Genomic DNA, 14,119 nt, shown 5'->3' with positions numbered 1-14,119 from the left:
CATAATGACCCAGCGCAGTGACAGGACACACTGTTGAATACTGACCCAGCATAAAGACCCAGCGTAGTGTTCTGCAGGAACAGGGCACAATAGTGCATGATCTCCCTATGCACGATGTCATTTGAGAAGAGGACACCTGCTTTGCTGGATATGAAGTTTGATCTCACACAAGCATGTATCCTGTGGTCGCTAGAGTTAGCAGTTGTATTGGGTACCTCGATAAACACATATCTCGATTATAGTGAACAATTACTTACACGATGTTGCCATATGGGATCTGTAGATAGTTTTTTTCATCCACGCAAACAACAGTAAATTGTTTTCAGTACCCATCGTCGACATGCAAAATGTGTATTTTCACGGCAAATTAAATATTTCTTCTTGCTGCCGATAATAACCCAAGACGTCGACATAAGGCATGTAAAAACAAGACATTTTATAGTCTATCCTGCTCGTGCAGGCATCACGCTTATTGGCACGTCCATTCAGCGTGGCTCCTGACCCAGGCCAAGGTAGGAAGGACGGACGCCACGTGTGTGTAATGATAGGACGTTTTTAGTGTCTTATATATTTGTGCATGTTAGAAACACGAAACCGACCATGGTAACCTGGATGTTGTGCATAGAGATGTATACAACATCATTACAGGTGATGGGCTACAGTGAGGGGACAAGCAGAATGGTCCAGATAATGTAACGATCAGAATATTTTCCCAACTAACAGGATTGCTTTATAATCTAGAACATAATATAATCCTGGGGCAGATATTAGTTTTGTGTTCGAAAGCCGCATACGTGTTTAGGTGTTTATCGGTATCTTAAACTGCGATTCCACTGCAGCAACTCTCTGTGCGTGCGTGTGAGTGTGTGCGTGCGTGCTTGCGTACCGGTGTGAGTGCGCGCGCGTGTTTGTAGATAGATACACTCTTATTAAGTATTTAAAGATGTACATGGCGGTAGGTAAATGTCAAAGGAAACTATTTGAGGTTCAGATAAATACATAAAGAAAAAGGGAGATAACCTTAGCATATGCATCACACTAAATTTTTAATCTTTATTCATGACATATTAACTGAAGTGAAATATTTAAAATTATGGTGCCGTTTTCGCCAGGTAAAACCGCCTTAGGATGCAAGGATAAATATATGATTACACATACTTTGACATCGACATACCCATCTATCATAGTAACTGTTATACCACTACAGTATCAACACATCAGGGTGCGTCAAATGCATCATATTAAGCACCACTCCACACGTAGAGGAACAATCGTAATGATGCTCTCTTGACCAGACGCCTGAACTACCACAGTCCTTTGCATGTTAAAGAAACATCTCGCCTATAAAATAACCTAAATCCTCCTAAATTGGCTCCTCGCAAAGTGCTACTTTATAATGTATGTAGATGTGTGCCATCACATTGCCGTCTTCCCTTCCTCATCATTGCCTGCACACAACGGCGTAACATTTCAGCAGTAGCATATGGCTTCTACCACGGTGGGGGTATATATCAGTGGAGATAAGTGCAGAGGGCGGTAGCACACTATAGATAACGTCCTCTACATATAACTGTACTGCGCGTGAGGGATCAAGTGGCACTGTTCTCGTGCCTTGATTAATCCACCAAGTTGTTTACAAGGCTCAAGGTTTGTCTGTATCAGATAGACTTGGGATGGCTGGTCTTATAATGCATTCCCCTATACGTCATGCGACACCTGTTTTTCAACTTCCTGTGGCCAATGTATCGTACACTGTGTGACTTACTCACATAAAGTGTACTGAAACTACCATGCAAGCTGCTAATGCTTCTGCACTCCGTCTTAATGTTGACGTATACCGTCTTCATATTGTATACTGTCTTCGTGTTGCCGAATACCGCCTTAATGCTGACGTATACCGTCTTAATGTTAGCAAAAACAGTCTTGACGTTGTCGTATATCGTATTAATATTGCCGTATACCGTCTTGATGTTGCCGTATACCGTCTTGATGTTGTATACTGTCTTCGTGTTGCCGAATACCGCCTTAATGCTGACGTATACCGTCTTAATGTTAGCAAAAACCGTCTTGACGTTGTCGTATATCGTATTAATATTGCCGTATACCGTCTTGATGTTGCCGTATACCGTCTTGATGTTGTATACTGTCTTCGTGTTGCCGAATACCGCCTTAATGCTGACGTATACCGTCTTAATGTTAGCAAAAACCGTCTTGACGTTGTCGTATATCGTATTAATATTGCCGTATACCGTCTTGATGTTGCCGTATACCGTCTCGATGTTGCCGTATACCGTCTTGATGTTGCTGTATACCGTCTTGATGTTGCTGTATACCGTCTTGATGTTGTATACCGTCTTGATGTTGCTGTATACCGTCTTGATGTTGCTGTATACCGTCTTGATGTTGACGTATACCGTCTTGATGTTGCCGTATACCGTCTTGATGTTGCCGTATACCGTCTTGATGTTGCTGTATACCGTCTTGATGTTGCTGTATACCGTCTTGATGTTGCCGTATACCGTCTTGATGTTGCCGTATACCGTCTTGATGTTGCCGTATACCGTCTTGATGTTGCTGTATACCGTCTTGATGTTGTATACCGTCTTGATGTTGACGTATACCGTCTTGATGTTGCTGTATACCGTCTTGATGTTGCCGTATACCGTCTTGATGTTGCTGTATACCGTCTTGATGTTGACGTATACCGTCTTGATGTTGTATACCGTCTTGATGTTGCCGTATACCGTCGTTATGTTGCCGTATACCGTCTTGATGTTCACGGATACCGTCTTGATGTTGTCGTATACCGTCTTGATGTTGACGCATACCGTCTTGATGTTGCCGTGTACCGTCTTGATGTTGCTGTATACCGTCTTGATGTTGCTGTAAACCGTCTTGATGTATAGCATCTTGATGTTTGCGCATACTGTTTAATGTTCAATGTTGCCGTATACCGTATTGATTTTGTATACCGTCTGATTGTGTATACCATCTTGATGTAGACGTATACCGTCTTGATGTTGCCGTATACTGTCTTGATGTCGACGTATACCGCCTTGATGTTGTATACCGTCTAGCTGTTGACGTATACCGTCTTGATGTTAACGTATACTGTCTTGATTTTGCCATGTACCGTCTTGATGTTAACATATACCTACTTGCTGTTGACGTATGCCGTCTTGATGTTGTATATCGTCTTGATATTGCGGTATGCCTTGTTGACGTTGTAACCTAGTGGTTAAAGCGTTCGCTTTTCACGGCGAAGACCCGCGTTTGATTCCCGACATGGGTACAATGTGTGAAGCCCATCCATTTCTGGTGTCCCCCCACCGTGATATTGCTGGAATATTGCTAAAGCGGCGTAGAACGATACACACTCACTCTCTCTTAATGTTTCCGTATGCCTTGTCGTTGTTGTATTCCCGCTTGATGTTGTAATATACTGTGTGTTGATGTTGTAATATACTGTGTGTTGATGTTGTAATATACTGTGTGTTGATGTTGTAATATGCCGTCTTAGTGTTGCCGTATGTTACCATATGTTTGATGTTACTGTACACCGTGTCGTGGTAACTGTACACAGCATTGCGGCTACACTACACCGTGTTGAGGTAACTGTACACAGCATTGCGGCTACACTACACCGTGTTGAGGTAATTGTACACAGCATTGAGGCAACCGTACACAGTGTTGAGGGAACTGTACACAGTATTTCAGCTACCATACACCGTGTTGAGGTAACTGTACACAGTATTGAGGCTACCTACACTGTGTTGACGTAACTGTACACAGTATTGAGGCTACCGTACACTGTGTTGAGGTAACTGTACACAGCAATGAGGCTACCGTACACCATGTTGAGGTAACTATACACAGCATTGAGGCTACCGTACACCGTGTTGAGGTAACTATACACAGCAATGAGGCTACCGTACACCGTGTTGAGGTAACTGTACACAGTATTGCGGCTACCGTACACCGTGTTGAGGTAATTATACACAGCATTGAGGCTACAGTACACCGTGTTGAGGTAACTGTACACAGCATTGAGGCTACCGTACACCGTGTTAAGGTAATTATACACCGCATTGAGGCTACAGTACACTGTGTTAAGGTAATTATACACAGCATTGAGGCTACCGTACATGTTTTCATACCCCCACACAATCCGTATAATACATGACCAGTCCCTAAATAGTGCCCAAGTTTATGGATGAAAAACTGTTATATAATATATTTGCGCTCTCTTTTCGCTGTATTAAGGTTAGCTTACACCGTCTTGAGGTTAGAATACACCGTGTACACCTGGACGTACACTGTACTCTTCACCATCCTAGTTGCCAGTTTGGACGTACACATACACATTGTTCTCTCCATCATCCTAGTTGCCAGTTTGGACGTACACATACACATTGTTCTCTCCATCATCCTAGTGGCCAGTTTGTACGTACACATACACATTGTTCTCTACATCATCATAGTGGCCCGTTTGGACGTACACATACACATTGTTCTCTCCACCATCTTAGTGGCCCGTTTGGTCGTACACATACACATTGTTCTCTACATCATCATAGTGGCCCGTTTGGTCGTACACATACACATTGTTCTCTCCACAATCTTAGTGGCCCGTTTGGACGTACACATACACATTGTTCTCTCCATCATCCTAGTGGCCAGTTTGGACGTACACATACACATTGTTCTCTCCACCATCTTAGTGGCCCGTTTGGACGTACACATACACATTGTTCTCTCCATCATCCTAGTGGCCAGTTTGTACGTACACATACACATTGTTCTCTCCACCATCTTAGTGGCCCGTTTGGACGTACACATACACATTGTTCTCTCCACAATCTTAGTGGCCCGTTTGGACGTACACACCTGTTAATATCGACTGTAGTTTCAATGTAATACATTGAAGAATGTCACGGTCATTATTTAACAATTGTGCCGCCTTAGCTTGTGTAAAGCCTCACCCCGACTCGTAATTTCAAAAGGTATCAAGAACTGGCGTTATCAAACACGGGGATATGAAAAATAAAAATACCACAGACAAAAGATTAAGGAAATAATTATTTGAATGCAGCTATTGTTGAGGAGTATAGTTACAATACCGTGTCGTTTCATCTGAACGCAACATCTAAGCACAATTAAATTTAAACCTGTGCTTGCCAAGCCTGAAACAACGACACCTAGACAAGCTCGTCTCATTACATTAATTGCACTACGAAATTGATTCAAATCTGCTCCTGTTATCAATGGAGAGTTCTGTACAATAACTACAGGAAGGCGAATTTCAACATCTATCGAAAACAAACGGCTCGGTGCATCCCACCTGAAAGCAAGCTTCCTGTGAAGAGTATGACCCTAACAGCTTACTATAGATGGCAAAGATTGGGGTGGACAAGGCAACACCGGGGACGGGATGTGCGCCAGTGATGTTACACCATGTTAACAGACGAATCAATGTTTTACCTTCAATTCACAGATGACAGAAAATGTTGTTGTCGATGTAACGGCGAGCGGTATGCCAGGGTAACAATACTTGACCATGATCTGTCACGGCATACATGACAAGGAACACCCCCAGCAAGATCTTTGGTTATTGATCTGTAATGTGTTTTGACTGTCACATATAAAATGACCACATAACACAGAAGGGGATTTTACTGATTTATAGACATAACACAAATACTATAATTCCAACAATATCCAAAATAGTCCACATTCGTGTACTCTCCACTGTCACACTACCCACTCAACTCATACACATATCCCTTGTACTGTCTCAGTGTTGCTCAACCATCTCACTCCTCCAATATACCTTACTATCTTACTCCTACTTTCCCAATGATGATCTATTTCACTATCCGATCATAAACATGCATAATAAACATAATATGACAATATTCAAGCACAATGCCAATATGTCAAATATATCTCTTAGATGGTCACCATCCCCAGTGCCTTGGCCGCCAGCTACGTCCTCACGTCTTGTTACGAGCCGATTTATAGTGCTAGCCCACTGAGATACCATACGGCAGTTTAATGTGAATACCCCATTCAGACACAGTATACTGACTCCGAGGCGACCAGTCTTTGTTTTAGCACCTTAATGCCGAGCGCCAGACATTTAACGTCTTTTTGTATGACGCGGCCGGGGATCGCACCCCGGACCTTCCGCTCTACGGGCGGACCCTCTACCACTAGACCACGGAGGCGGTCCATTACTTACAGTTATTGATACCATTCAAGTACCTATATGTACCAAACTAGAACCGGTTTGCATACGTAATGGAGCTGACCCTCATTTTGTTCAAATAACCTTTGTCAACTTACTGCAGGTAGACGTAGCTAGCTAAGAGGTACAGTTATATTGACATGAAACTACATGTCGTAGTGTACACGTTTAAAGTGATGTTAACATACCATTTGACAGGACGTATTACATTAATAATAAATATACTGGCGCTTAAGCGAGCTCATAAGTCGTACTTTGTGAGGTACAGACTGAGACAGATTCACAATATATACACAATGAGTTAAATTACAAATTCAAAATGCCATACTGGATCTATTCACATATTATTCAATATGACGTAATACTTACAACCAATTAATCAATAAAAGTATAACACGCACTCCACAAAAGCTAGGGACATCACTCAAACACCAGGGTCTAAACAAGACACGCAGCCCAACCTGGTCAACGTTTCTTCAACGCAGTCTTCAACGACTGCCCATAATTAAGATAAAGATTGCCCAAAATGCATGATGGTGACATGTACAAATCAAGCAAAGCCTATCCATTCACTTTAACCAGCTTACATTTTACTCTCATAACCATTTACTGTTCAACGACACTTGTCAGACCTTTCTCCTACACATACAGTCAAACCAAATTTAAATGTCATTGTGATCTTGACAATGACGTACAAATCAATGAATACCCAAGCAGCATCTGTGGTTATTGATCTATCATGAGTTATGGCAAAGAATAACCCAGTAAATCGTATGCTAATTGATCTGTAACATCTTTTGGAGTCACTATCACATTCAAAAACACTTCTAAGCATAGTTATGTCAAACGTGTTTTAAACGTTACGTTTATATTATACTTGGATTAGGTGATCCCGAGGAGAGACAAAATAGTAAAATCTATTCCAGCACACGAAAAGAATGGTCGAAAAGGTACATGTTGGTAGTAATCACGTGACACGCACACTGGGAGAGAGTGGCCAATGTCCCCGGTGCGGAGACCCGCCCTGTCACCTACTTTCCGGCAAGAAGTCGGACGGCGATTCGACGTCGTCCTTGCGGTGAAGCGGCGGGCGCGTAACGGACCCCACGATTATGCGCACAATCCGTCCGCTCCTCTCGATGATCTGGGTCGGTCTCTCAGATTGACCATGTCACTCAGGATTTGTAAGTAAAGGAATTATACCACGTGGTGCAAGGTCAGTGACCCACGCACATGAACATACGTAAGATCCGGCTACGTAAGGAGGTGTTAAGTGACATTTACAGATAGGAGATAATGGGAGATAACCTACAGCAAACATTCGGCGTATCCCTTCTAATCATAAGCCCCCTCCGGGCAGGACTCTTAATCCCAAGGGCAATCTGTGGTTATCTCCCATTTGTTAGACAGCCAGTTGTTAGACAGGAGAAGGGGGTTGTACGACGATAAGATAACACCCACAGCTGTAGTGTGTATTGACACAGTAAAGAATAAGGCATGTGGGTTCTTTCTAGATGTTGGCACTAAAACAACCAATTTGGCTGTTCGGGGTAAAATAGGCTAAGTTGAACGGTACTGAACATTACCCACTCCACTGTTCCCAGCAACCTGTTCCCGGTCTCCCGCACCCAGCACCCTGCTCCCAATCACCTGTTCCCAGCACCCTGCTCCCAATCACCTGTTCCCAGGCCCCTGTTCCCAGCACCCTGTTCCAAGCACCCTGCTCCCAGCACCCTGTTCCCAGCACCCTGCTCCCAGCCACCTGCTCCCAGCCCCTGTTCCCAGCTCCCTGCTCCGACCCAACTGCACCCAACCCCTGTTCCCAGCCCCCTGCTCCCACACCACTATTCCCAGCCCCTGTTTCCAGCCCCCTGTTCCCAGCCCCATGCTCCCACCCACTGCTCCCAGTCCTCTGCTCCAAGTATCCTGCTCCCAGCAACCTGCTCCCAGCAACCTGCTCCCAGCCCCCTGTTCCCAGCCCCCTGCTCCCACACAACTATTCCCTGCCCCTGTTTCCAGCCCCCTGTTCCCAGCTCCCTGTTCCCACCCCACTGCTCCCAGTCCTCTGCTCCAAGTACCCTGCTCCCAGCAACCTGCTCCCAGACCCCTGTTCCCAGCCACCTGCTCCCAGCACCTTGTTCCCAGCCCCCCTGCTCCCACCCAACTGCTCCCAGACCCCTGTTTCCAGCCCCTTGCTCCCAGCACCCTGTTCCCACCCAACTGCTCCCAGTCCTCTGCTCCCAGCCCCCTGTTCCCAGCCCTCTGTTCCCAGTCTTCTGCTCCAAGTCTCCTGCTCCCAGCCCCCTGCTCCCAACCAACTGCTCCCAGTCCTCTGCTCCCAGTTACCTGCTCCCACCCCACTGCTCCCAGCCACCTTCACCCAGCCCCCCTGTTCCCACCACCCTGTTCCGAGTCTCCTGCTCCCAACCCCCTGCTCCCAACCCACTGTTCTCAGCCCCCTTTTCCCACCACCCTGTCCCCAGTCACATGCACCCAGTCCCCTGTTCCCACCGCCCTGTTCCCAGTCTCCTGCACCAAGGCCCCTGTTCCCAGTCCCTTGCTCCCACCTTCCCTTTTCGAATCTCCTGCTCCCGGTCCCAAGCTCCCCCGCCTCCCCTCCTCTCTCGGTCCCAAGCTCTCATACCCATGCTTTCTGTCCAAAGCTCTCATACCCATGCTCCAGGTCCCAAGCTCCCACCCCCTCTCTCTCGATCCCATGCTCTCATCTCCCATGCTCCCGGTCCCAAGCTCTCATCCCATGCTCCCGGCCGCGAGCGCTCATCCCCATGCTTTCGGTCCCAAGCTCTCATCCCCATGCTCTCAGTCCCCTGCTCAAACCCCCTCTCTCTCGACCCCATGCTCTCATCACCCATGCTCCCGGTCCCAAGCTCTCATCCCGATGCTCCCTGTCCCAAGCTCTCATCCCCATGCTCCCGGTCCCAAGCTCTCATCCCCATGCTTTCGGCCCCAAGCTCTCATCCCAATGATCCCGGTCCCAAGCTCTCATCACCCATGCTCCTTGTCCCAATCTCTCATCCCGATGCTCTCGGTCCTAAGCTCTCATCCCGATGCTCCCGGTCCCAAGCTCTCATCCCCATGCTCCCGGTCCCAAGATCTCATCCCGATGCTCTCGGTCCCGAGCTCTCATCCCCATGCTCTCGGTCCCAAGATCTCATCCCCATGCTCCCGGTCCCAAGCTCTCATCCCAATGCTCCCAGTCCCCTGCTCCAAACCCCTCTCTCTCGACCCCATGCTCTCATCACCCATGCTCTCGCTCCCAAACTCTCATCCTCGTGCTCCCGGTCCCAAGATCTCATCACCATGCTCCCGGTCCCAGGCTCTCATCCCTATGCTCTCAGTCCCCTGCTCAAACCCCCTCTCTCCCGGTCCCAAGCTCTCATCCCCATGCTCCTGGTCCCAAGATATCATCCCGATGCTCCCGATCCCAAGCTCTCATCCCCATGCTTTCGGTCCCAAGCTCTCATCCCCAAAGCTCCCGGTCCCAAGATCTCATCCCTATGCTCTCGGTCCCAAGCTCTCATCCCCATTCTCCCGGTCCCAAGCTCTCATCCCAATGCTCCAAGTCCCTGCTCCAACCCCCTCTCTCTCGACCCCATGCTCCCATCACCCATGCTCTCGCTCCCAAGCTCTCATCCCCATGCTCCCGGTCCCAAGCTCTCATCCCTATGCTCTCGGTCCCAGGCTCTCATCCCCATGCTCCCGGTCCCAAGCTCTCATCCCCTAGCTCCCGGTCCTAAGCTCTCATCCCCATGCTCTCGGCCCCAAGCTCTCATCCCAAAGCTCCCGGTCCCAAGCTCTTATCCCCATCCTCCCAGTCCCCTGCTCCAAGCCCCTCTCTCCCGACCCTATGCTCTCATCACCCATGCTCCCTGTCCCAAGATCTCATCTCCATGCTCTCGGTCCCAAGCTCTCATCCCCATGCTCTCGGTCCCAAGCTCTCATCCCCATGCTCCAAGTCCCCTGCTCCAAGCCCCTCTCTCGACCCCATGCTCTCATCGCCCATGCTCTCGGTCCCAAGCTCTCATCCCCATGCTCTCGGTCCCAAGCTCTCATTCCCATGCATTCGGCCCCAAGCTCTCATCCCAATGCTCCCGGTCCCACGCTCTCATCCCCATGCTCCCAGTCCCCTGCTCCAACCCCCTCTCTCTCGACCCCATGCTCTCATCACCCATGCTCCCGGTCCCAAGCTCTCATACTCATGCTCCCGGTCCCATGGGTTGAAGATATATTGACGCATGTCTTTTTGCAAAAGAAAAAAAGTAGTTCTTGCGCTGATTGGCTGGCTGATACAGTTCGACGCAGAACGTCCCCTGGCACCATGCATTATCTCTCCAGTGTTTACATACAATTGCTTTCTATACTTCTATGAATTATGAATGGACTCTGTTTCAGGCAAAAGTGATTGTTTTCAAAGATATGCTGTTATAGCATTCAACATTTATTTGCTCTGACATGTGCTATTTGTTTGACATTCACATACAGTGTTGATTAATGTTGATTATGCCTTTGGCTGAAACACACGATGGCTTCACTTTGCTCTATGGACTATTTCAAGAACCATCGTTGATAAGACAATGTTAAAAGCAACTTTTAACATCTCTTCAACTTATTTCAAAACATCAACTTTTCATCCTGACAATGTTTATGTTTAACACAATTGATCTTTCAGTAGTTATATTCTGGAGCTAGTTTGTATATTGTCATTGATACCTGAGCATATTTTGTTCATTTTTTAGTTATTTTATTACTCATGTGGAAACGTTAAATATTCTCCTTGATTATGGCGATTCATGCGAATTTATTTTATGTGGAGATTTCGATGCCAGGACTGGAAATCATGTACATTATATAATAAATTCTCATTGCGATTATTTACCTCTTCACAAGGACCATACAACCGATAACTTCTCTTGTCCTCGACTATCTTTTGATAAAGTCATAAACAACAATGGCTTAGATTTACTAGATATGTGTAAGATACTTGGCATCCACATCGTTAAAAGAAGATTTAAATCAGACATTATAGGCAGTTTGACTTGTGTATCGTATTCTGGATGCAGCGTTGTTGACTATTTTATCTACTCATATTTTTACAAAAGTAATAGACATGTCGGTTCTTCAGCAAACTGAGTCAGACCATTTGCCAATCCTATGTACTCTGAAGAACATCCTGCCTTCAGCCTGTCAACCCAATAAGAAGCCTGAAACTACTCATTTGTTAATAAATCCTACAGTTATATACAGACTCCCTGAAGATAAGATCACTTCGTATCTATGCTATTTTTGCAGCATCCTAGTAAGGAAATATTCAATGAATTTTCGATATTATTAGTAGATAATATTGATGTTGTAGGAAAATGTAGTGATATCTTATTCAATGCCGGAGCAAATGTTACAGTTGCTACAAAGCACGATAAGCAACAACCGCCCTGGATTGATATAGACTGTTCTAATCTGATGTCTATAAAGTATAGGTTGCAGAGCACATATAGGAAATATACATGTGATGTCAAGCTACTCCTTTATTTTAATGCGAAATCTGAGCACACGAAGAGCTGTACAAAACGAAGAGTGCATACGATGCTAAACTGTGTGATGATATATGGTGGCAGCTAAACATGGAGACTGTAAACATTAAAAAAGTCGATACAAGGTAATACTTCTAGTTACTCCTTGTCACCAGATATCTAGTGCACTTAGTTTAAAGATCTGCTTAACCCCCAATTTAATAACTTGGAAGCCTAACCGTTTGATTGTTATGTAACGCAGCTTGTAAATTCCCATTCATGTGAAGATTGTAACGAGTTACCATTTACAGATGACCTTTTATCAGGTGAACTATCAAAGAAAGAGGTGTGCATTACAAGCTCTGACAGCTGGTAAATCTATTTAACGGATGATAATTTATTTATATTGCAAGTTTTATATTCCAAATGTGTATGTAAACCTAGGGGGCCGCTTTTATAGTGCATTTGTAGATTGATTTTGTAGATAAAGAAAACATGTTTTACTTAGTTTTTACCAAAGTATGGCATGATAAATTGTTTCTAGTTCTAAAACAATATGTATTTATCGGTAAAACACAATCAGGTAGAACACAGAGCTTATTATTTAGTCGTGTACGCCAGGGATGTATATTAAGTCCAGCTTTGTTTTTTTTCATTAATGAGCTCATCAAAAGCAATTATACCTATTTATCATTTTAAAAGCAAAATATACATCCTTTTTATACATCCTATTTATCTTTTTCTACAGCTTGTGCTATATTTGACGTAGAAATTGCGTCAATATTGTTATACGGAGCAGAAATATGGGACGCTATTGAAAAAGTACATTCTTCTTACTTTAAAAACGCTTTTTAATGTTTGGAAAATATGCTTCCAATAAAGCTATTTCAGGTGAAACTGCAAGCTATCCTATTCATGTATTATGTCAATTTTGAATGACAAAATATTGGTTAAAATTACGGAAGAAGGGATCGCAAAGATATCTTCACCAACTGCTAGCTCTTGATGACAATGGTAAAACGAATTGGGTGTCCAATGTCAGATACTCATTATTGTCATGTGGTTAATTCCTTGTGTGAATTTACCAAGATATAGGGAATACAAATTGATATATATATTCTTAGTCGTATATTCTTCCAGCAAGGACTGGTTCAACAACACATACACTGTGGCGTTTGCCATTACCCCTGACAGTAGAATGCCAACATATCAGCGTCTGTTTGCACAGGCAATTTCCATGTTGACTTTGAGTGCTGTAGAAGTAGGCTAACATCCAGTCTCTGAAATGTACTGTTTTACAGCAAAAACACAAAGTGGTTTTCTTAAATTAAATTTATAAAATATGATAAACAGAAGCCCAGAGACTAGACTGTCTTCATTTCCCTGATGTAATCTAGACTTGCCAAATATTATAGACTCGCAAAAGCCAAGGATCCTACATGTACTTAATTATTTAGATGATGTTGGAAAAAATGTTAAATGGGGTAGGGTAAATGGAGAACATGGATGTGCTATGTGCAAAGACAGACGTTTTAACTGAGTCTTCTGGATATTTAGTTTCATTGTTATGATTTCGTGAAATATGCTATATTAAACACTGAACATGTCAGGAACATATGAATATCTATGCAAGGATTAGCATACTCAGATATTCACGCTTTTCTTTTACGCTCTAGAGTATGCTTGATGACACGACTCTTGACTCTTGTGACTGCAATGCCTGTATCAAAAGGAAGTGATATCATGGATACCGTCAACAGCAATATAATTACCATAACCTAGAAGTCCTGTATGTCGATTGCCCACTTATTAGTTACAGATGTATATGTCATGTATGCATTATATATTTTCCCTGTCAGCAACTTGAAAATGCAATTTTTATCTTCTTCTGTTGTGTAGCGTCTGAATGTTAATAACGTTCTTTTCTGTCTTCTGCAAGTATATGGCGTCAATTAATACACAAAGTGATTTATAAAATGGTTTTAATTTGCATTACGTATTTGACAGATCGAAAACTGCTTACTGAGCGTAGATTAGCGCGTGAGAGCTGCGATAGCAGTTAATGCACCATGTTCAAAGAGAGGACTCCAATGAGGCAGGAATCTACATGATAAACACTGCTTCGGGGAATGGGTGTTTATTTCACGGCTAACTGCCCCCTACTCGATGGGTATTTATGTGACGTATGTAATTGTGGCAGGAGAACTTGAATCTCCTGTGAAATCAGCACGTCTAATTACGCCTCCGGAGTGACATTTCAGTTCGGGTCTACACACGGGAGAATGCACAGGCTATATTACATAGTCGATTACGTGATGATATTACCAGCACTCTATAGTAGGTA

General features: G+C 44.4%; 3 protein-coding genes across 3 annotated transcripts; 1 reads left to right on the top strand and 2 right to left on the bottom strand.

The window, feature by feature from the left end:
* Positions 1–1,658: 1,658 nt before the first annotated feature.
* On the bottom strand, positions 1,659–2,909 carry LOC139467644 (DNA-directed RNA polymerase subunit beta''-like). Its single transcript, XM_071249168.1, has one exon. It carries the CDS (start codon positions 2,907–2,909, stop codon positions 1,659–1,661), a length of 1,251 nt encoding a protein of 416 aa, XP_071105269.1.
* Positions 2,910–3,763: 854 nt separating this feature from the next.
* LOC139467643 (putative zinc carboxypeptidase) lies at positions 3,764–4,147 on the bottom strand. Its single transcript, XM_071249167.1, has one exon. The coding sequence runs from the start codon at positions 4,145–4,147 to the stop codon at positions 3,764–3,766; it is 384 nt and encodes a 127-aa protein (XP_071105268.1).
* A 3,038-nt stretch (positions 4,148–7,185) lies between these two features.
* LOC139467642 (uncharacterized) lies at positions 7,186–10,489 on the top strand. Its single transcript, XM_071249166.1, has 2 exons — positions 7,186–7,325; positions 7,852–10,489. Exons 1-2 carry the CDS (start codon positions 7,186–7,188, stop codon positions 10,487–10,489), a joined length of 2,778 nt encoding a protein of 925 aa, XP_071105267.1.
* Positions 10,490–14,119: the final 3,630 nt, after the last annotated feature.

This window comes from Haliotis cracherodii, unplaced genomic scaffold (assembly GCF_022045235.1).
Source record: "Haliotis cracherodii isolate W230 unplaced genomic scaffold, xgHalCrac1.p SCAF_2, whole genome shotgun sequence".
Classification (NCBI taxonomy): domain Eukaryota; kingdom Metazoa; phylum Mollusca; class Gastropoda; order Lepetellida; family Haliotidae; genus Haliotis; species Haliotis cracherodii.
This window is presented reverse-complemented; position numbering and strand designations above follow the sequence as displayed.